The sequence below is a fragment of the Equus caballus genome, chromosome 12, assembly GCF_041296265.1.
Source record: "Equus caballus isolate H_3958 breed thoroughbred chromosome 12, TB-T2T, whole genome shotgun sequence".
In the NCBI taxonomy this organism is placed as follows: Eukaryota; Metazoa; Chordata; class Mammalia; order Perissodactyla; family Equidae; genus Equus; species Equus caballus.
In genome coordinates this window covers 12484503-12508943 of record NC_091695.1, presented here as the reverse complement: position 1 = coordinate 12508943, position 24441 = coordinate 12484503, and the positions used below count along the sequence as shown (strand labels likewise).

General features: G+C 44.2%; 1 protein-coding gene across 2 annotated transcripts in view; it reads right to left on the bottom strand.

Annotated features, from left to right (window-relative positions):
* LOC111771846 (receptor-type tyrosine-protein phosphatase eta-like) overlaps positions 1–24441 on the bottom strand; it is a 146192-nt gene that overhangs the window by 6880 nt on the left and 114871 nt on the right. For both annotated transcript variants that reach the window (XM_070229501.1, XM_023634723.2), the window contains exons 2-11: positions 23966–23984; positions 22604–22807; positions 20108–20377; positions 17528–17779; positions 16165–16389; positions 12867–13133; positions 10159–10416; positions 5728–5985; positions 4724–4996; positions 2422–2712 (exon numbers count right to left, since the gene is read on the bottom strand). In XM_070229501.1, the coding sequence (XP_070085602.1) occupies positions 2422–2712; positions 4724–4996; positions 5728–5985; positions 10159–10416; positions 12867–13133; positions 16165–16389; positions 17528–17779; positions 20108–20377; positions 22604–22807; positions 23966–23984 (2317 nt within the window). The remainder of the gene's footprint in view (positions 1–2421; positions 2713–4723; positions 4997–5727; positions 5986–10158; positions 10417–12866; positions 13134–16164; positions 16390–17527; positions 17780–20107; positions 20378–22603; positions 22808–23965; positions 23985–24441) is intronic.

Below are 24441 nucleotides of genomic sequence, written 5' to 3'. Positions count from 1 at the left end.
CACGCTCTCTCTCTACCTAAATTTGTCTCCCACATGCAGTTGGAGTGCTTTCTTATTATACTCAAGATTCAGGGAGACTGAGAAAACTGAACTCCAAAAGAACCACAGCACAATTCTCCAAACTTGCGCCGTCCAATACGGCAGCCACCAGCCGCACGCAGCTGTGGAGCGCTTGAAACGCAACTAGTCCAAATTCAGATGTGCTATACGTGTGAGACAGAGACTGGATGTCAAAGACAGTGTGAAAAAAGGATGCAAAATATCTCATTAATAACTTCCTTTATACAGATTACATGTTGAAATGATAACCTTTTTAACATACCGAGTTAAATAAAACGTGAATGAAACTAATTTCAGCTGTTCCTTTTTATATTTTCTTAATGTGGTTCCTAGAAAATTTTAAATTATACATGAGGCTCATATTATTTTCTATTGGAAGCAGAGATCTAAAAACCTGCTTCGGCAACCTCTCACGTAACTGACAGCAGTGGCCACTTGGAGGCGCTGTCCCCATGTCTGTCAATGGCCTCCCCAGAGACTTCCTAACACAGTTCCCAGCAGCCCCTATGCTCCAGGGGCCTCTCTGCCCAGTGCATGGTGTCCCTTATCACCGTCCCCCACCACCCAGCACACAGTAAGCAGCCAATGGATGTTGACTAAAAGACCATCATTCCAACTCTCTCAGATTGACCTACCCGCCAATGCTTCCTACCTCTCTCAGAGAAAATGCAGTTCTAGTTTTATGTTAAATTAAAAACGTATTAAATTTGTACATTAAACAAGCATGTTAAAATTGTACGTAAAAATCCACCTGAGAAAAAGCAGCTACAGATCACGGAGTGAGAGAATCACTGGACTAGATGAGAAGTGGGCATTATCCATCCCTCACACCCATGGTTCAGCCTCAGGAATGACGAATTCTGAGGAGCTGGTCCTCTTCACCAGGCCCTGTGCGCAGCCCTGAGACACCAAATCAGACACGGTTTCTGTTCCTCAGTGGCTTACACCCACTGAGGAGATGACAGCATGCAGCAGAGAACAACAAAAAAGTACCCACAAGGGTCACTGTCTCTATCATGTTGTAGAGTGCTGCAGAAACCAAAGGAGTGTGACTCAGGGCCATCCTGTACAACTGTGTCCTACACACTCCACGGAGCTTCAAACACATCGTAGTCCCTATGATGGTGTCGCCTGGAATTGTGAAGTGCATCACCTGAGCGGCCACATATGGCAGCTCTGCAGTGGCCTTCCACACACATTACCTCATCTAATGTTTACAACATTCCTAGAAGGGAGGTATTATTTCCTCTTTTGAAACTAAGGAAAACAAGGCCTAGAGAGATTGAGCAACTTTTCTGAGATCGCACAGATGGTAAAAGGCAGATCTTAGAATGAAACTCAGGTCAGCCTAAGTCTGAGGCTTTGTCCGCAGAACCCCTCCACCACTTTCCACGTCAGTGTCTCTGAAGTGAGAGGCCTTTTTTCTCACTATTACAACCACTAATTCTTTAGGAATTGTCTGGAAACATTCCTGTACTCCAAAGGAAACATACCTAGGAGTCAAAAAGCACAAAGCAAAACCAACTCAACCAGGTTGATCTAAGACATAACTTTGGCAGGACATGGGGAGCAAAAGACGGACAAACATGAAGCAAAGATGTAAGAAGCAAGATTTTCCAAAAAAAAAACAACCATATGTGCATGAAGATTAACTAGGGGGACCCCCGTGCAGGAAGTGATCCTGTTTCCCAAAACCACTGGGGCACTTGTGAATACAGATGCTGTCTTAAGGAACTGTAAGTAGGGAAATAGGAATCTTGACTGAATATTTGCTAATAGCGAAAAAAAAGATTAAGTTTTCAAGTGTTACGGTAATAATAATGGGGTTATGTCTGAAAGAAAGAGAAAAGAAGTCCCTATCTTGCAGCAATAAATACTGAAATATTGACACATAAAAATACAGAATGACTAGGACTGGCCTCAAAGCAATCAAGTAAGGGAGGAGGGGACATGAATGAAACAAAATTGGTCAAGTGCTGACAAATGTTCAAGTGGGTGGTGATGGGCATGTGGGTTTCTTTCTACTGTCCTCTACTTTTATGTATATTTGAATATTTCTATAAAATGCTTCTTTTTAATGCAGTAAGGGAACTCACTACTTAAAAGAAAATGTGGCAATGAATTATTCTGTTAAGAAAAGGAAAATTTGTAATGTAAAAATGATTCCCTCTTCTCTGCTTTTGTAGACTAGATTTCTATAGAATTGGGTTAACAGTCCATGCCAACAAAAACAAATATTTTAGCTGAAATTTAAAAAAAAAAAAAAAGCAGATTTCTGGGCCACACTTGCAGACCCACTGGGTCAGCGTCTCCAGGGGTGACCACAATGCCGCTTGGCCACCCTGCTGTCACGAAGCCCACCTGTGATGCCAGTGAGGCACGTGCTTTGGGAGGGGGGTGCCGTCTTGTTACAGGACAAGGCAGTGATGCTGATGTTGTACGAGGTAGAAAAATTCAAATACGTGACTTCCGTCCTGTACTCGGTGTTGTTCTCCGAGGAGCAGCTCTTGCGGTATGTCAGATTTTGCCAGGCCTCACAGCTGATCTCCAGCCTGAAGCCTGCGTTAGTGCCGGGAGGGCAGGCCCACTTGAGAACCAAGGTCGGCTCTTTGGGGACGACCTCACAGTGGAAGGAGGCTACTGGTGCAGGATCTGCAAAGCAAGCACAGCACATTGTGAGACTCTGGGACATCTGCCTTTGCAAACACTGACACGTGCGGGGCAGTAGAATTCTGGCCCATTTGCAAGGAGGAGTCCTGGGGTATGGGAGAAGAGGCAGAGGCTGACCTTGAATCGGGTATTACTGAACTGGGTGACCTTGGGTCAGTCACCCAACTGCTCTGAGCCTCAGCTCAGGCCTGTTTGAGGATTAAATGAAACAGTGGTTGTCAGTCACTGAGCTGGAAGAGAACAGGGCTCCATGAGAGGTAGGTATATCATACCATGGGTGGAGCAGCTTTTTCACCTGTGTCATCTCATTTTGGGGCCCTCTCGACAATCCTTCTGGAACAGGTAGGGCTAGGACTGTCCCATTTTGCAGATGAATCAACTGAGGCCTAGAGAGGTGAAGTAATTTGCTGAAGAAGTGGCATGGCTGGTAAGTGGCAAAGCCAAAGCTGGATCCCAGGTTTTCTAAATCCCAGTCCAGGGCATTTTCTAAACACACAACATGCTCAATGATCAATGGTAAATGGCATGAGTTTCCTCATCTTTAAAATGGGGTGTTATTTGTTTCTACCTGAGGACCAATAGAGGTTTCTTGAGGGCCAACATGAAACTGATGTAAACGGAAAACTCTCTATTAATATCCTGGGGGAGAATATTATCATTACTTTAATGTTGCCGAATTTTAGAGCAGGAAAAGCACTAATAAGTCACGTAGTGCCTCTCCACACTCTCTGCCGGAGGCCTGGAAAGGTAGCCTCCCCAGTTCATACCTTCTCCCACAGCTGCTGTTCCCTCCACCCCCAGTCATAAATGCTCACATATGTTTTTCTCCTGCTACAGGCTGCCATGATTATGGCTAAGAAAAGTATCAGCAATGGAGGCCACCCAAATACCAAAGATCAGAGTCTAGACCAGGTGGCTGGAGCCTGAGGCAGCAGAGGTGACTCAAGGCTTCAGGGATTTCTTTAGCCACTCCACGTGAAAGGTCAGAGGGTCATCGAGGTTCCCACATGACCAGGGAGGCTGACCCAATGAGACCACACCCCCCTCCAAATCAGTCTGAACACACTCCACTAGCTTGGTCTAAGGAAGGGAAGATGTAGCTGCAAAGTAGGTGGAGAATAAGGTGGTACACGGGTGCCGCGGTGACAAAGGCGCCACAGTCAGAACTGCGAGCAGAAGTCCCCACAGCTCTGCAGAAATTCCCTGGGTTCCTCTCTGAAAGTCCTCAGTTAAACCCAGGGCTCTTCTCTTTATCGCACTTTTCGCATTGAGAAATAAGGATCAAGAAAGTAGAAAAGGCTGAGCATCCATTTTAACAATATCCTTTCCACCTTCTTCAGTGTAAAAGCCAAACTATGAACTACAAGCCTGGATGTCACCTATGCCCCAGGCCCTTACCTCTCAGGCCTCACCTCTTACCCCTCGTCCTCTTGCTCCCATGGATCCACTCCTGCCAGCCTGGCCTCCTGCTCTGCCTTCAACAGAGCAAGCACTCTCCAGCCTCAGGGCCTTTGCACTGGCTGCTCCTCTGCCTGTAATGCTCTACACCCTGATATCCAGATGGCTGGCTTTTTTACTTCCTTCAAATCTTTGCTCAAAAGTCACCTTTTCTTTGAGGCCCTCCATGGACAGCCTAGACCAACACTTCATTCCGCCTTCCTTGTTTTTTTCCCTCTCCCTAGCAGTAATCAACATCTGATAACTTATTCATCTTGTTAACTATGGCTTCCCCATCAGAATAAAAGTTCCAGGAAGGACTTTTCTGTGTCATTTAACAGTGCCTGGCATACAGTAAGCACTAAATAAATATTTGTTGAACGAATAAATGATGAGGGCAACGAGATAGCGCTACTAAGCTAACAGGAGGTCTCAGAGAGCTCCGTGTCCCTTCTTGCACACCACATGAAACCTGATAAACTGAGGACCGTGGAGGACCGACCTGCAAGGGCAGCACCACACAGGAAGGAGGCCAGAGGCACGCGGGGCCACTCACCTGTACAGAAGGACTGCGAGCCAGGTGCCAGTGACTCGGTGACATCCCCCACTTGTGTGAAGATCTCCACTGTGTACGATGAGCCAGGTATTAATCCGGTGACTGTAGCAGAGGTGACGCCAGTGACTGTGACTGCCGTGTGGCTGGAATTTCCATCTTTCCCAATAAGAAGGCGGTAGGTGTACCTGGGAGAGGCTTCGTCAGAGTTCTGCCACTTTAAGGTTGCTGCTGTGGTGTTGGTACTTATTTCAATGTCAGACACAGTGCTGGGCCCTTGATTTAAAATTAAAACAATAAAAACAGTATAGATAAGCTTGAGTTCCAGGACTACTTTATGTATTGCATCTAAAAAGAGACTGAGACTTTTTGGGGAAAGAATGAATAAAGCTACTATTTTCTGCCTCAAAAGATGGAAGGCTTCCCAAGGAGACATTCAGGAAATAATTATATAGGTTAAATCTCAAAAGAATTAAAGTTTTTCAGGCTTCTTTTCATACTTCAAGTTTACGTGAAATATATTTTCAAGATACAATTTCCTATGTTTTTGAAATCTGGTTAATGAAAGGGAAAAAATATACTAAAAAGATACTATAAACTACCATCCCTACCACATATTTAGATCACATATGAGCAAAATGCCCCCGCCCCTGTTGCATGCAGATCTCTTTATTTGAGCAGTATCTTCCGACGCCAACATGACAAGGTGACCTCCTCTGGTCTAGATTCCCAAGGAACGATTGCAAGGTTAGGTTCTCCATGACTTACGAGATCACTTCCTGCTTCTCAAGACAATTCCAAGTTCACATGGGTTAGCACCAGTGCCCCATGAGAACAGCAGGACCTTTGCTGAGGCTGACGTTTTCAGCTTAAGCAGTTTCACATTCTACCTGGAGCCCAGAAACACCATGGGCGCTGACCGCGTCATCTAACCAACGCTTAGTTCTCACCCTCCCAAGTGAAAGACACTCGTGCCACTCCTTCGCTGGGCATCCTCTGACACTTACGTGTGTACTGTTCTGTGAAGCTGGAGATCCCACGAACATGGTTCACTTCTGGAGAGATCGTGATGTTATATAAGGTGCCCGGGATCAGGTCCCGGAGAGTGACTGCTCTGTAGGAACTGTTCCTCTCACAAGAGCCGTTCTCAGACTGTATGACTAGATGGTAGGTATACTCAGAAGCATTGTCCGTATTCCGCCACTCCAGCTGCATTTCCGTCGTGTTGACATGGATCACACGGATGTCAAACACTGCACCGGGGGCTGGTTGGAGGAAAGGAGGAAAAAAGGAAGTCTGTTCAGAACCAGTATAACATCCAGCTTTATTTCAATGTATCTGTCAAAAGAACTTGCTTTTTCACCATCAAACTCTCAGACGAGTTCACAAAGGGCAAACTCCAAGACCTACGTGAGAAAGACACACCTTCAGTTCTTTCAAGAATTTTGGCTCTTCTATAACACAGATGAACTTTGCAGTTCATTGTATCAGTTCTCTGGTCTTTTGCTTTTGTCACAAAAATGCCCCCTTTTGGGGTCTTCTGGACTGGAAATCATGTTCAGTTCTTGTTCTGAGTATTGGTGACCAGACAGGTTGAGTTTGTGGAAATTCATCAAACTATGCACTTAGGATGTGTGTGCTTTACAGTAAGTATATTATATCTCAACAAATTGTTTTTAATCAATGTTCTTTTCTCAAAAGAAAACATCTTCCTATAACACAGGCATGCTGAAGAGAAAAACTGAAAAGGGCAACTGAGGTGCGGTCACTGTAGAAAACAGTACGGAGAGTCCTCAGAAAATTAAGAATAGAACTACCATACGACCCAGCTATTCCACTGCTGGGTATTTATCCAAAGAACATGGAAACATGAATGCATAAAGATACATGCACCCCTATGTTCCCTGCAGCATTATTCACAATAGCCAAGACGAAGCAACCCAGGTGCCCATCAAGGGACGAATGGATAAAGAAGATGTGGTATGTATACACAATGGAATACTACTCAGCCATAAGAAATGATGAAATCCGGCCATTTGTGACAACATGGATGAACCTTGAGGGTATTATGCTCACTGAAATAAGTCAGAGGGAGAAAGTCAGATACCGTATGATCTCACTCATAAGTAGAAGATAAAAACAATGACAAACAAACACATAGCAGCAGAGATTGGATTGGTGGTTACCAGAGAGGAAGCGGGGAGGGAGGAGGGCAAAAAGGGTGATTAGACCCATGTGTGGTGATGCACTGTAATTAGTCTTTGGGTGGCGAACACGATGTAATCTAAACAGAAATCGAAATATGTAATGATGTACACCTGAAATTTATATAATGTTATAAACCAATGTTACCGCAATAAAAAAAAAATTAAGTAAGCAACCCGCAAAAAAGAAGTGAAAAAAGAGGAGTTGACATTTACTAAGTGGGAGCATTTGAGGCTGGAGGGAGGAAGGGAAAATAGGCACACACCCTCCACCTTCCCGAGGTGGAAGTCAGGAGAGAAATGACTCACATGAGTGCTCTGGGGACTGTCCTCTGATCATGTCACCCCAACACACTGAACCAGTTGCAATTCAAATGCATGATCCAGGCCCAGAAATAACTACATAAGCAGGGTCTCTCTTCCGCCCTTGCTTCCAAAGCTTTTCTCTCTTGACCTAGTAACCAAGGTCATCTCCAATGAGAGGAAGTGGGTGACCAGGGGACAAAAGAGGGGAACATTTGCACTGTAAAACCCTTTGTATTTGTTTTTAATTTTGTACACATGCATGTACTATCTACTCCAAAATCAAATTTTCTTTAAAGTGCGCTCTCCTTAAAGAGGGGAGAACTTTGAGAGTCTTCTTTCCCTTCCACTAGATTCCCAATGTCAAAGGGATTCCACAGACAAAAGCCCAGGAAAGGCAGCTATTTTCCATAAAAATAATTAAACTAGAAATAACCTAAATACTCCATAAAAAGCAAAGGGCTGTGTAAACTGTGATCTGGCTCCATGATGAAATATTCCGCAGCCACTAAAAACAGGAAGACCATACTAACTAGGGGGGGAAGCTATAGTATACACTGAGAAAAAAGGTTCAAATACAAAATAAAATGATTTGCAGAATAATTACAGCGATGTAAACAAATTGTCTTACCTAATTTACAATACATCCAGACCAGCAGTTCTTAAACTTAAAGGGGTCTCAGGACCCCTTTACCTTCGTAAAAATTATTAAGGCTCTTATAGAATTTTTGGTTACGTAGGTTATATTTACCGTAATAGAAAAAAATGACGAAATTTTTAAAACATAAGAATACACCAGCAATACAGTGGAATACTACTCAGCCATAAAAAAGACAAAATCGTCCCATTTGCAACAATATGGATGGACCTTGAGGGTGTGATGTTAAGCAAAATATGCCAGACAGAGAAGGACAAATACTGCATGATTTCACTCATACATGGAAGATAAATTAACACATAGACAAAGAGAACAGAGTAGTGGTTACCAGAGGGAAAGGGGTTGGGGGTGGGCATAAGAGGTAAAGGGGCACATATCTATGGTGACTGACAAATGATACTGTACAACTGAAATTTCACAGTTATAAACTATTACGACCTCAAAAAAATAAAAAATAAGAAATAAAATAGTAAAAAGCATTAGCAAACGTTTGAACCTGAAAAACAAAAAAGAATATAATTCACAAGCATATATGCCATTAGCCATGAGAGTGATGATATCATCCCCTGTTCTATAGCATCTGGAAAACTCTACTGTACACCCATCATGAGAGAAGGAGAATGAAAAAGCTACATAACACTTTAGTAGTATTATGATAATAACACCTCACAGACTCCTTGAAAGAATCTCAGGGACTGACAGAGCTCCCTGGACCACACTTTGAAACCACTGATCTAGCTCTGGGGTCAGCAAACTTTTTCTAAAGGGTCACATAGTAAATATTTTATGCTGTGTAGGCCATATGGTCTCTGTTGCAACTACTCATTTCTAGCACCAAAGAAGCCATAGACAGTATGTAAACAAGTAAACATGCTTGTGTTCCAAAAACACTCTATTTACAAAAATAGGAAGTGAGTGCTGGTGGGAATGCAAACTGGTGCAGCCACTATGGGAAACAGGATGGAGATTTCCCAAAAAATTAAAAATAGGGCCGACCCCGTGGCATAGTGGTTAAGTCTGGTGTGCTCAGCTTTGACAGCCTGGGTTAGCAGGTTCGGATCCCAGGCACAGACCTACACCACTCATCAAGCCATGCTGTGGCAGTAACCCACACATAAAGTGGAGGGAGACTGGCACAGATGTTAGCTCAGGCCTAAGCTTCCCCAAGCAAAAAAAAAAAGAAAGAAAGAAAGAAAGGAGGGAGATTGGCAACAGATACTAGCTCAGAGCAAGTCTTCCTCACCAAAAAAAAAATTAAAAAGAGAAATATCATACAATCCAGCTATCCCACTACCAGGTATTTATCCAAAGAACTTGAAATGAACAATTCAAATAGATTTATGCACCCCTATGTTCACTGCAGTATTATTCACAATAGTCAAGACATGGAAGCAACCCAAGTGCCCATCAACTGATGAATGAGTAAAGAAGACATGGTATACACACACACACACACACACACACACACACACAATAGAATACTACTCAGCCATTAAAAAGACAAAACCATCCCATTTGCAAAAACAAGGATGGTCCTTGAGGGTATGATGTTAAGTGAAATAAGCCAGACAGAGAAAGACAAACACTGCATGATTTCACTCGTTTGTGGAATATAAACTAACACATGGACAAAGAGAACAGACGAGTGGTTACCAGAGGGGAAGGGTGGGCAAAAAAAACAGACAAAAATTAGACTACTGGTGATGAGCACAATGCAGTTTATACAGAAACTGATAATATTGTACACCTGAAATTACACAATGTTATAAACCATTATGACCTCAATAAAATAATTGTTAAAAAACAAGCAGTGGGTCAGATTTGGCCCAGGGGTCATTATTATCTGTTGACTCCCAATTTAGACAATGGAATGTCAGGCAGGTATTAAAATTATCCTGTAGAAATATTTATATTGACAGGGAAGAATATTCATAATAAACTGGTAAGTGGAAAATAGCAGGTTATAAAACCACACGCATAGGATGACTTCAATGTTTGTAAAAGAAAAAAATATATATACATATATATATACACGTGTATATATCTTAAAATTGCACAACATGAGACACCAAAAGTTATCAGTGATTATCTCTGGTTGACAGTTGACATGTGATACTATTTCTTTTTGCTTGTCTTTTATATAATAAATATGCAGTACTGTCATAATTCTTTTAAAGATTTCTCTCAGACAATTTTTTTTAAAAAGAAATATTTGGAAAACCTGACATTTATAAATTACACTATTTCCTTTACGAAAAATCCTACTTGCTTACCAGTTCTACTGCAAATTATCTGGGAATCCCCTTTCGTCCCATTTGGTCCTTGTGGAAATATTTCAAAGCAATACTCAGTTCCAGGGTATAAGCCACCAATGACAATACTCTGGTTGGTGGTGGTTTCTACCGAAAGTGTTCCAGCTGGAACCCATATGGTATGTATCTCAAAGGAATCTGAGTCGTTGCTGCTCCAAGCTAAGCCAATCTCCCACATGCTGACGCTCGTCACTCGAAAGTCGGAAACTGGTCCAGGGGCTGAGGGAAGAAAGTAAACAACTGGATTAAGAATCCACTTTTCCAGAAGACAAAGGTGACTGAACCTCACAAAATGTTTACACCGAGATTAAATGCACACTTGGGACACCTGAGCTCTCTTTCTGTCTTCTTTGTATTATCACCTACAACACCAGCCCCTTCAGAAACTGATGTTTCTGAACATTGAGAGGACTCTTGGCTACAAGAGGGCAGAAACTGTGTGCTTAGGTCGTACAAAGTCATTCTCAGGAAACAAGAGGAGGTGGGAACCCCAATGGGCAAGGGCTCACGCTCAGGACTTTGGCTACTGCTGGCTGCTTTATCTTACATACATTACTAAACCTTCCACAGCCTCCTTTTAGGGAGGAGTAGCAGAGGCTGCTGTTGACCCCCAAAACCCATTCCCCCTACTCTTTGTCTTTAGTCATACACTCCCAGATTTTCAGCTGCGTACCTGGCTCTTGGGAATAAAGACTACATTTCCCAGCCTCCCTTGCAGCTAGATTAGCCATGTGACTAAATTCCAGTCAATGGCTTGAGAACAGAGGGACTATATGACTTCTAGGAAGCATCCTTAAAGCATGGAGCACTACCTTCTGCCCTTCCTCCTTCTTGTAGCTGGAATGTGGATGTGATGACTGGCGCTCAGGCTGCCTAGCTCTAGAATCAACATTGTGGCTGCGGTGGTGGCTGCAGCTTCCTGATCCCAGGACTGCAGCTCACAACGTACATTCCTGGAGCCAGCAACCACAGCCAGGGCTGCTGACGGTGACAAAGCAGGTGCCTCCCCAGGTGAGGTGTCCCACATCCTTAGTTTGGGAGTCATTTCTGGGCCCCAGCCTAAAGCCTGCTCTCCAGCTATTGTGAGTTGAATTATGACCCCTCAAACTTCATATGTTGAAGTCCTAAGCCCTGTACCTCAGAATGTGAGTATAGAGATAGGGTCTCTAAAGAGGTAATTAAGGTAAAATGAGGTCATTGAGGTGGGCCCCAATCCAACATGACGAGTGTCCTTGTAAGAATAGGAGATTAGGACACAGACATAGACCAAAGGACAGCCACATGAAGATGCAGGAAGAAGGCAGCCATCTAAAAGCCAAGCAGAGAGGCCTCAGAAGAAACCAGCCCTGCGTCACCTTGATCTCAGACTTCTTGTACCCAGAACTGTGAGAGAATAAACTTCTGTGGGTTCAGCCTCCCAGCCTGTGGTACTTGTTAGGGCAGCCTGAGCAAAGTAATACACCAGCCCTTCAAATGCGTCTATAAACCCTTAATTCCCAGGGCTAAATCTCTCTCAGCTTAAAGCAGCTCACAGTTTCTGTTTCCTGCAACTGAGCCCTGGCTGACACTCGACCACCCCATCCTGCCTGGCATGGAGCTTCTTTTCCAAGAGAGAAATAAACTCCTGTCTTGTTCAAGTGAATACTTCACGAGTTTTTTGTGACTCACAGCCAAACCTAATCTTAACTAACAGAGAGATTAAACAGTGAAAAAGTAAAAAGTGAAGAAGCAAGAGCAGATTCCGTTTAGCCCAATGAGCCCGTCCGGAAGACATTTAAGAATGCCTATGGTGTGTTTCCTAGGAAGCAACAGACACTCGAGTAGAGCCTTCTTGTGGGACAAGCCCTGGGTCCAGAGCCAGGTACCCCTGGGTTCAAGTTCCTGCTCTGCCATTTGCTACTCTGTGGCCTTGGGCAAATGGTTCAGCCTGCTGGGCTGTAGTTTTCTCATCTGTAAAACAAGGATCCTGACACCCACCCCAAAGGCCACAGAGACCCACGTACAGCTCCAGGGAGAGTGCACTTCCAATACTGTTGAACTACTATGCTACTGGTACACCATTACTGTTTTATTTTGAATTACTGGATCTTCTTTGGAATAAAAAACTTTTTATTTGTTGCCTGTCATCTTATCTTTAAGGGACAGTTAAGCAAAGAAAGGACATGACATACCTGTGCTCTGCCTCATTATAATGTCAGCATCCAAAGGACAAAGACACGTGAATACCCAGTCATTTTTGTCTCCGTGTATGAATTTGCTCTAGCTCTCCACCACATGAGAATGGGCGCTACAGGCACGGGCTGGAGTTGAGTCAGATCAGCTGTCTAATCCCACCTCTGTCACTTAGCAGGTGTGACACCTGCCTACAGCACTCTCTCAGCCTTGGCTTCCTCCTCCATAAAATAAGGCTAATGCCAAACATGTCAGAGATTTGTGATCATTAAATGAGACAGTGCAAGGAAAGCACATCGCACGATGCTCAGCACGTGGGTAGGGTCAATGAATGATCCTGTTATGATATCACACAGCCTGAAGGAGGTAAGAGTCCCTGGGGGCCCACACACTGAGCTGTGCTTCCCTTGAGGGCAGGAACAGAGCTCTGTCTTGTACCTGGGCCTGGTGCATGGCTAGCAGGGAAGAAAGACTAGCAAAGCTACGAGTGAACTCACGGGTGTACACTTGGAGAAAGCCTGGCATGCCCTTAGAACAATTGCCAAGGAAAGGACGCACGGTGATGTTGTATAAGGTACTAGGGCTGAGCTGACTGATGAGGGCACGAGTCTCATTGACGGTGACATTGAGGACACTGGTCTCCGTAGCAACTTGTATCTCATACATATAGACAGAGGATGACTCATTATCGTTGATTTTCCAGGTCAGGGTCATGTTTGTGGCACTGATGTTCACAACTTGGATGTCAAAAACCTGACTGGAGTCTGCGAAGACACAAGAGGAGTTAACAATAACCAAACGGCCAAGCCAAAGAGGGAGAGAGAGAGAGAAGCTGTCATCAGGGCATGTCATCAAATCTAAGAAATACTCTTGCTGATTGTTCCTGCCTATTCTACACAATTTAACCACAACCACAACATACACACAGGTACAGGGATCCCAGCAAAACTCAGGCATCCTCTTAGGTGAAGAAACAACCTGGCCAATTGCAACCACACAGCTACTCTTTGTCCATCTTGTGAGTTGACTCTTAGAGATATGGTGGACTCCCCAAAGAACAACACGCACTCTACATATGCCTTGGCTCGTGATCAACTAAAGATCACAGACTTTACCAACAGGCAGGTCTGGCTTCCACGGTTAGCTCTGCTTTAACAGCCAGGTGCATCTTAGGAAAATCACGAGTTCAGTTTCCTCACCTATAAATCAGGATAACAATCCTAACCTCAAGAAAAGATAACACAAGAGTGCCAGCTATTCCCACTTGTCCACCCCAGCCTCCCAATCCATCCTCTGTCATTCTCCTGCCTGCTCTGTGCCCAGGGAGGCTGATCACTGCACACTGCATCATTGGGGTGGAGGAGGACCCTGCCAGATGGCCTGGGATCAGGTTCTGCCAACGTGCAATATGGGCAGGGTCCTGGGGGGCTGGAGGAGAAAGCAGTGGAGTCCTTCTCCCATTGCCTCCGCTCTGGGCTGCCTGTGCTGGCATGGCTGCATCCTCCACCGCCCCAGCCCTCACTGGGCTCCGCCCTCCCTCTTGCCCTTCAGCCTTAGAGTTGGTTTTCTGCCATGACTAGTCTCAGGTGTCTCAACATCCTCTGACGGTCTCTTTAATCCCAGCCCACCTAACTAGTCACTTGAAAAATGCCTGATATGATATACGTATATGTATGCATATGTACATGTATATATGATGTATGTATGTGTGTATTATATATGTGATACACACACAAACATATACACACACATATACACCAAATAGAGTTAAGGCTACTGTAATTATTTATCAAGCACTAAGACAGCTTAACACAGACAGGGCTGTGCATGCATCCATATGAGCAAGAGCCTAAGATGCAACTGCTATTACTTTAATTCTGCTCAAGTTGCTTTAAAAAGCAAGGAACCCAAGGCCCACACTAATCCACATGATCGCTTTTAGCAAATCAGGCAAAGGGCCCATCGTCTGGAAGGACAGACCCAGGTCTGGGGTGCATGGCCTGCTGAGGGGCCCACAGGCTAGACCTCAGCTGCATTCACCCAACTGCACAAGCATCTTGTGTGTAGGACGGCCCACCCGCACCCCCATCAATGGTACCCCTGGAGGAGCCCCTTCCTGTTCCTCCTCACACCTTACTCACTCCAGACACCAACCCCTCCTCACCCGGGAGCCTCCCACCTGCCAACCTGCTGGGTCACGGAGGGCCCCAAGAGGCCAAGTGGCCTTTCCTACAGCTGTATCTTCCCGTCCTCCACCCACACATTAGCATCACCAGTGGAAGAGGAAAGAAGGAAGGAGGACACAAGTGGACTCTCCGTCACTGTGGATCAGGAAAAGCAACAGCTCCTTGCAGACATGACTGTCACAGCCTTCTTGCCCAAATTTCCCAGCCCTATGCAAGTAATACAGCCTGGCCACTAACTGCCTCCAAGTAGTCTACAGCATGCCCCTCGCTCTCCAAAAGCGAGAGAGACAACTCTCATACATACAATATCTCTCTAGGAATCAATCAGCCTCTCCAGAATTCTCAGGGTCCTTCATACGTCACTGAAGCCCAAGGCCTCTCTACCTTCACACCTAGGCATCCATCATCTGCATTTTCACTCATGATGTTTCCTCAACTGATATGTCCTCCTCCTTCTCTCCGTTTATCCAGATCCTACCCTCCTTTCAAAGCAAATCCTGCCTGTAGAAGAGGCCTTCGCCGGGGGTTGACATTAAGATCCGGCTCTAGCCTTCCAGTGTCCACAGCACTTAGCGGCCAGCAACACGGGGCAGTGGCAGTGTGTTACCTGTGAAGCACCCAACCCACTCTTCCAAACAGCACCCTAACCCCCCTTGGTGGGAGGAAAGGCTTGTCACTTACGTGGAAGCTGGAGGGACAGGGGCTCCCTTCCCCAGCACAGCTCCCCAGAAAGCACAGGACTTTGAATCCTGAGGGAGTGTCACAGGTCCAGGGCAAGCCAGCCAGCGTTTCCCGGAGGCTAGTCTGGTTTCTGTCCTGGTCCTCCAGCTCCCACCCCGACTCCCCCCGCTCTGTGGGTCTATGACAGCCTTTCACAATAGAGATATTTGGGGATGAAACAACCAGAGTCAGTCCATGCTGCCTGCAACCCAAGCCCCCGAGGGCTACGATGCTGCAGCATTTGCTCCTGACCCTCAAAGCTGACCATGTACTTGTCCACGTATGTCTGTCTCAATCTCCCATCTATACTGAAATGCCCTGAGGGCAGGAAGTGTGCACTGCTCTACCTCCTCACCAGCACCCAGCCAAAAAGCCTCCATATATTGGTCTACTTACAGGGTGGGAGTGCTAACAAATTATACATAGAAAGCAACAGTGCGCATGTCCACAAGTTTCAATAGAAAGATCAGTATGCATTCCAAGGTAAGGCAAAAAAGAAAACTCATTTTCTTATCTCAAAGGGAAAATACTTAAGCAACGTTGACAAAATAAATCTCTGTTTATAAAAGAAAAACATTACACATTGCTGGAAGTTGTATTGTCTCACCGGCTAGTATGCAGAGATACGAAAGACAGACAAAGGCAGCGCCTAGCGTCTGCACAGAGTACCTGCTCAATATGTCTTATTGAGCTGAGTGAAAGAAGCGTCTTGACTACAGAGTTAAGAAGAGACTCACTGTATCTGCTGCGTCCAAAATCTCTTCCAGAAAACTCCCTCTGACAACAAAACTACTTGTGAAGCAAGAACTAACTCAGAACCGGAATCACAGAAGACAAAACTTTGTGCTGGAAAGCTCTGGCTAAAGCCATTTCACGAAAGTCAACATACTTGTCTTGAATTTGATGGTCTGGGGCTGTCCCTCAGTGCCACCTTCTGCTCGACAATAAACAGTGGCGTTGTATTGTGTGTCAGACTTTAACCCCAAAAGCAGGACTTCCGTGTCTCGGGTCACACGACCATCAGAGGATGAGTTTGAAGATTCTGGGTGATCGTTGATCACAGGGGCACTGGGGCTTCTGGGTGGCTGAGGGTAGCTGTCTGCGGTGTTGGTACCTGTTTCAAACACCAAAGGCAAAGCCATTAACTGCAACAGAGGAACATCCCTGTGTGCTTTCAACACCTCTGCCATCACCCGCATAAGATGACGCGTCAGACAGTACCCACAGTTGGACTCCACAAATATCTGTTCCCTCCCTCCCCCAAACAGAGATGCGCCCTCCTGGATCATTCCACTTCGTATGTTTATTTCAGGCAGCATCACAGATATTTGTGCTTCTCTTTCAGACTCAGCTATTTGCATCTCTCCCCCTTCTTTCGGGAAATCATCTGCTCCCACCCAACTCCAAATGTGGTCTTCTGGGGACAGCCACATGATTCAAATTTAGCTAATCAGAGCCCACTCAAGGAATCTTTCCCCTGGACCATGCTCCTGTTGATAGAAAATGGTGGCCATTTCCCCTTGAGTTGTGCAGAGGGAGCCACTCTGAGAACGAAGCTGAGAAAAAGAAAGAAGCAGGAAGAAGAGATGAGAGCCACCTCGTCTCTTCCTTCAAGGCCTTGCTGCCCTTAGTGGGGAAATACACACAAGCCAATAAGTTGCTCTTTTGGTGCAAGCTATTTTAAGTCTGGTTTCTGTCACCTGCGATCAAGAATCCTAACATCACTTTGTAGTTCTGTTTCCTACGTGTAAAATGGGGATTAAGCACTTGTCCTCAATTCACAGTTACCCCCAAAAATGCTATGAAATCTGCAAGTGACTACTCCACTATCAGTGCAGAAGACGTCTGCTGGATTTGCCTGCAAAGCATCCCTTTTCTCAATGGATAATAAGCTCCTCCAGTACCCTACCTGGGTTAACCCATCTGTTATTTGTTCAACTGAAATTTTTTAAAAAGCTACAGGGGCCAGCTACTTTCCTAGATGCCAGGCTCCAACAATTTCAACCCACACAGCCAGTCTGAGCCCCAGTTTGGAGATTGTGAAAGAAGAACACGTTTCCCTCCTTCGTCAAAAAGGTATGGAGTCAAACTATAAATTTCATATAAATTCTAACACTCTATATATATAGAGAGAGAGAGAGAGAGTGTTAGAATTTATATATATATATATATAAGAACAATTTTTTTTTAAATGTTAAGTTACTGAAAGTTAAAACCACAAGGCGGAAGAGAAGCACACTTTTGTAACTCACCCAAGCTACTTTCTGTAACCAGGAGGTCTCTCTGTGCCTCATTTGATTCTGGAAAATACAAGGTGACCTTGTATTGAATCCCTGGCTTCAGGTCTGAAATATTGACTGCTAAGTCTTGAGTCATCTCTTTAGGGCTGCCAGTGAGTTCAAGGAGCATCCGGCAGGTGGCAGTGTCATTACCATTCCTCCAGGTGAGAGTAACTTGCGTCACACCCACGAAAGCAACGCACAGATCTGACACTGGATGAGGATCTATTGTGAAAACACACAGTATGCGTTGATATTGACACAAAGATATTTGTAGTCACCTTTCATTAAGAATGGCTGGGGTCAATAGCGTTTCGATGTGACCCACGAAAAATACTTCCTTTATATCCAGAGTCCAGTGCAATTCCATCATTTCAGAGCAGGAAAAAATATATATAGAATTATGCAGAAAGGAGGAAAAAGAATAAAGCTTAAAGACAAAATTTCTTAGGATTGTACTATTCTCCAAGACAGTTAACCCCAACAGTGATTTGACAGTCTTCTTAATTGTTGCTTTTAAACAGCAGCATTTAATTATATTTATTTGTTTTAGGCATCAGGAACAAAGCATCAAACAAAGTGGCGGTTTGCTACATCTAAAGATCTTGATTCAAGATAATACAAATAGTATCATTTCATAGTACCAACACATGTCAACTAAGGAACTCGTCCCTGTGTTCCAACCCAAGGGGATTTTTCAGAAGACTTGCAACCTACACGATCCCCCACTGTTCTTTCCATCACTTTGTTTGGCTGTCAGTGACAGAAGTCAAACCATTTCAGACAAAATGACCTCCACTCCCTTCATTCTTGAGACGAGAACATGGAGATACACAGAGCTGGGGTGACTTGCTCAAGAACGCACACTGCTAGTGGCATTGGGAAAACTAGAACCCAGGGCTCCAGGTCTAAGTATACAAAGCCCAGGTAGTGTTTGCAGACAGAGCAACAACCCTGCCTGAGGTCTGCAGGTGTCTGAATTCAAAGACATTGGCCTAGATGACTATAAGACACCACGCAGCTCTGAAGACAGTTGATCTACTCCGTGATTCCATTCTTCGCATCGAATGTTTCTGATGCAAAGATTTCTAAAATGAGTCACCCCAGTGTCTTTTATTTTTTTAAAGAAACATAACACCAATAAACTAGCCAGCTCAATGACTCTAGGTAACTGTTAAAGAACATCATTGTACCACAGTGGTCAGCAATCAGGCTCCCTGGGTTCCCACCACTTGATGCTCAATAACTCTGGGACCTCAGAAGAAACCTAACTTCTCAGCATTACAGTTCCTTCCACTGTAGCCCTCAGGGTTGCCGTGAGGACAAAATAATGTCTTGGGACTGCTAAGTCCATAGTCCATGCTCAATAAACAGTAGCTGATGAACACAGTCTTGTCCTCGGGGGCTCTAGGATGGAGGAAGGATGCTCAGCTTCTGGGCTGGTGCTTCCTGCCTCCTCTCCACCTCCTCTTTCCTTTAGTCATCAATTCTGTATCGCTTTGTCTCCATCACCATTTCTAAATTCAATCTTCTTTTTCCTCCTTAATTCTCTTCTGTCTTCTCTCTGCCCTCTCCTTCTTTTCCTCTCTCTTTCACAATATAATATAGCAAACCTTTATTGTGGGGAGGGTTTTGCCCTAAAATTGTGCTCTAAGGAGCTCAGGAGTTTTTTGAAGGTACCTGCGACACCCAAACCCCGTAGCTCCTCTCTCTCCAGTTCTTTTTACTTATTGGGCTTCTGAGCAAGATTTTGTTTAAAGAAATTGTTTCCTGGCTAAAAAAAAACGTTGAAAACCACTGGTGTAGTTTTGCCTGCTCCATGCCCAGAAGGTGCTGGGCTAGGCGGTCCCTTCAAGCGAGGGGCTCCAAGAGGTCAGGTTTCTACGGCCTTCACCAGCCCATGAGATCACACCCCCAGAGCCGAAAACCAACAGAGGACCTCTTTTTTAAATTTTTCATTCTTTTCAGCTTAAAAAGAGCTTCTCATCTCTTTTTTATATTTTTGGTTCTTTTCAACTTAAAAAAAAAAAAGAGCTAAATTTGCAGCTCTAACAGGTGGCTCAGGGTATTGACATCCAAGCTAAATAAAAATCTAAGCTTAATCAAATGTCACTGGGCTCTTATTTCATTTGAAACATACATTCCTCTATAAAGTATACCAAACTTTCACGCCCAACAGAAACTCCTGGGAAGATAAACACAACATCAACTTTCCTGGGGAGCTTAAAAGAAGCCTATTAATTATTGACACCATCAAGACACAATCCTAAGGGGGTCTCTGCTCCCAAGTCTTAGCAGAAAGTAAGCATTAACCAGTAATAACAAAATATTTTTAAAACCGGACAGTTCAAAGTAGTTAAAACATCTCAAAACACATAGGACCTTAACCAACCACCTAAACTCCTGAGCTTGAAACAATACAGAATCTTTTCTCCTCTTCCACAGTTAATGAAAACCAATATTTTTCCAACAGGCAACTTGAATGAACAAGGCTCTAGGATACAGGATGAGAAGGAATGGTTCATGACCATTCCTGGGAGCTGGTCATCTTACCTGTTATAACAGCTCTGTCCGCAGGCTCTCCAGTAGGCTTGCTGACTAATTCTGTAGTGATAGAGTGTGGATGTGGAGTTGTTGGACTGAAATCTGTGATGTTATCTCCTGTTGGACTTGCAACAAGAGTCATCGGGCTGTTTTCTATCTCACTCTTTGTTGTAAGCAGCTCACCATTGTTAGAAGCAGTTATGTTGTTGTTTTTCCAAGTTGAGGTCTCACTGGATGGACCGATGGAAACAGCTTCAGTGACAGACGTAGGACTGGGTTCTATTTTAATATTATTTCCCAAAGAAAAGAAGAAAAGAAAAAATTGCATTTAAAAAAGAAATGTAAGAGTGAGAACTGCTCTGTCTACTTTCCGGAAGTGAAATTTGCAATCATAGACTTTCATTTCCCTTTATTTGCCTCCTGGACTTCCCTCCAACAAAATACATTCAGACGCATATCCACATGTATGCATGTGTGTTAGGGAAACAGAGGCTTTAAAACAGAGACAAAAATGACAGAGGTTGGCCATGTTGGCTGTGACGTGACCACGGGTTAAATCTGCATAGAAGCTGACATGAAAAGAGACCTAAGATGCAAAATGAGTCTATCTTCCGATTCTCAGAAAATGCTGCATGTGGAGAGGTGTTATATGGTGCAGAAGCATGTGATAACTTTTTTGCCAAACCTTGATATCAGGAGCCAGCTCCATAGTTTTCTGGCACAGAGATGGCAGCATAAAGAGAAGAGCAGACAGTGAAGAACAGTATAAAGAAGAAAAGACTGGTCTTGGAATCCAGACCTGGATATAAGGACGTGCTCTGCCCCTTAGCTGTGTGGCCTGGAATTAGTCCCTTAAAGCGTCTAAGTCTCAGCTTCCTCTGTTGACAGCTCTAAAACACTATAGTAAACAGAAAGGAGTATTCTTAAGGCTTGATATGGTAAACAAGGTCATTGGATTTGGACATTAAAAAAAATCTGGGTTCAGCGTCAATCCTGCTAGTCATCAGACATGTGATGTTATTCAAAGTCATCTCATTTCTCTGAATCTCACTTTCCTCACTTGTCAAATTGCAGATGTTCAGGATCTTAAAACAGTGGAAGCCATTATGGTTATTAACAGTAACTAAAACTTCACAGTGGCTGCATCCCAATTACATTCAAGATTGAGGAATGCCGGGGCCGGCCCCGTGGCCGAGCGGTTAAGTTCGCACGCTCCTCTGCAGGTGGCCCAGTGTTTCGTCGGTTTGAATCCTGGGCGCGGACATGGCACCACTCGTCAAGCCATGCTGAGGTGGCGTCCCACATGCCACAACTAGAAGGAGCCACAACTAAGAATATACAACTATGTACCAGGGGGCTTTGGGGAGAAAAAGGAAAAAATTAAATCTTTAAAAAAAAAAAGATTGAGGAATGACAACTAGCAATGAAAGACTGAGCACGGGCATTAAGGCCTTTCTTCTCAAGGACCTAGGGATTGACCCCAGCAGAGTAAAGATGGTACAGGTAACGCCACCTCAGCATGCACATGACCTTCAAATGACAGCATGGAGAGTGTGCCTTACCTGGCACCTGGGAGACGCAAACATTTACCAAATCAATGAAAAAGGGCAGGAAAGGAAACAAGAGAGAGGAAAAAGGAGCAGGCAGGGAAGAATCTCATGGCCCACCATCCAATAAACGTCAAGCCAGGAAGACCCTCCAGACTTGAGCTTCCTCTTTATAAAGTGACAAGTTCACGTTGTCAGAGCAGCATTTTTGGCAGGTTATTATGGTACCACTTACAATGGATGATGATCATGGCGAGAGGATATTAATAAAGCAATAACCACAGTGACAGTGGTGGAGGCAGCATGAAGGGCAGCAGCCCGATTTTGGGGGCTGACCATGTCCCAAACATGGCAGCAGTTGCCGCGCATACATTTCCTCATTTATGCTTCACAACAGCTTCATGAGGAAGGCTATGGCACCATTTTAAAGAAGGAGAAACATGTTGACAACTAAAGTTTGTTGATTCATACAGGGATTCTGGTACGGTTTTAGAAAAGCAGGTTCTTAAGTGTCAATAGCTCAGAAAATAAAACACATTTAAAAATGTGTTTTTAAAATATGTGTGTGTGTATGTATGCATGCATTTTTTTTTAATAAAAATGAAGAAACTGAGGTCTAAGAGGACCCATGACTTGCCCAGGGCCACAAAGCTAGAAACTGACAGACCCAGGAAGCAAACCTGGGTCTCTGATTCTGAGTCTGTGCTTTTAACGGCTATGCCATTGTAGGAGTGCTCAAAGAGGAGGCAGAAAGACAAGTGTTAGAGCAGCTGTCAGAGGAGCCAGGACACCCCTCACACCCAGAAACAAGGCCAAGAGTGGGGAGAAAAGAGATACAAGAAGTAGCAGCTTTGTACTGTTGAAGCGCAGATAAAGTGATTTCAAATACGCTGTAGATATGAAGACATTTGTGTTCTCTAAACACCACCATCCATCCCAAAACAAAGGCCTTGCTCACCTGTTTGCACTTGACAGCAGGTAGAAGAGGCGTCTGAAAAGCTGACTGGATAGCTCGTCCCAGGAGTGAGCCCCTCAGATGAAGTCTTCCCGGCCCCGTCTCCTTGGGAATTCCACTGACTCTGACCACTTGGACTGGTCACAGTTACTGTTGAAAAGTGTCCTGGGGCCTCAGTCCCCTTAACCTCGATGGCTGCAGATGTCACTGTAACCAGATCACAGTTGGAGCCGAGAATACAGGAAAGGAAAACTCGCAAACTAATAAAATGACACTTCCCACCATATGGTGGCTATGCAACAGATTTTTCATTATAATTTTTTAAACGTATCATAGTTCCTTCATCTCCCCTTGTCTTGCTTTCAAGTATCACCTCTGTGCAAAGATGTTTTCTTCTTTTGCACCAGTGAGTCAAGCCTGCACAAGGTGCCTATCAGTTTATTTACCAAACTGATTAACGGGGAAGAAAAAGCAGCTACAGAACTCTCCCCATTGTTAGCACAGACTTTGCATAATTACTGTTATTAAGTGAGATTTGCTTTATTAGATGGTTTCAGCAAGGTCTGCCCCCTTTACATGGCACTGGGAGAATATCTTAATTATTTTATTTCTATGCCCACACACTTTGGGATTTTACCAATCAGAAAAAAAGAAAAAGTCCCAAAATTTTGAGGACAGACAAAAGCCAGCAATTTTTATTTTTTCCAAAAGGTACATTTAAAAAAAAAACTGCCAAATACTATTATCTTTATCTCTTATAGGAATGAATTATGATGAAAAAAATTAGTAAGGACATTATCCCAGAATAAACAATGCTTTCAACTGAATATATTTACCTTCATTAAAAACATACTATTATATCCTTATTTTTCCCATTTTACTATAGACCAGGGAGGAATTCAATGGACCAGCACTAGTTAGCTCCCAAGACTAAGCCCTCCACATGGAAGCAAAATAATATACAGGAGGCTACACCTGGTTTTCCAAAGGCTATACAAACCCTGTACACCATTTTAAAAATCATGGAGCAACATAGCAACCCAAGAAAATACTTACAGGATAACAGCACATAAAATAAATATAAATCATACTGCTAATTTTTTTTTTTAATCACACACAGATGTTAGATTGGAAAAGAAATCACAGAAAATATAAAACTTTTATTTGTCAGAGTTGTGCAATTGATTGAGCTTTTTCTTTTATTTGCCATTTGCACCCTCACCCCACTTCTAAAGAAAAACTGGATACTAGGCCAGTTTTCAGAAATCGGCATTTTCTATGATTTTCATATTGCTGTTAACATCGCTGTGTCCATCAGGGGGCGGTAGCGAACAACACAAGAGAGGAGAGGGAAGCGGTACTTACAGTCACCTGCGCACACAATCTGTAACAGAAAAAGAAAACGGAAGTCAGCAGATTCATTCAGCCACGGAAAATGCAAATCAAAAATAAAGCAGCTGAGAATTTAATAATGGGAGTGGGGTGTTAAGAAGTACATTAAGCAAAGGCCTGCTGGCTGGGGTTAGGGGGTGGGGACATTGAATAGGGGAACTCGGTGTAACCGCGGGCCGATTACAAACAATAGGTTAACTGGGTTATGTGGAGGCCGCTGGCTACCCACTGTTTTTCCCCACAGATACACCCAATACTGGGGCAGCTCCCCAGGTCAGCACCCCCTCCTGCCACTGCATCATAAACTAAGGGCAGAGGACACGAGCAGTGGAGATTCTCTGGGCCAGAAAGAAAGGAGAGCAGGTCCGGGCCACCTCTTCCCCACAGCCATCTTCAAGTCAGGACTGCAGTGTCCAGCCAGATGTGCCACAGAAGACAGCCACTGGGTT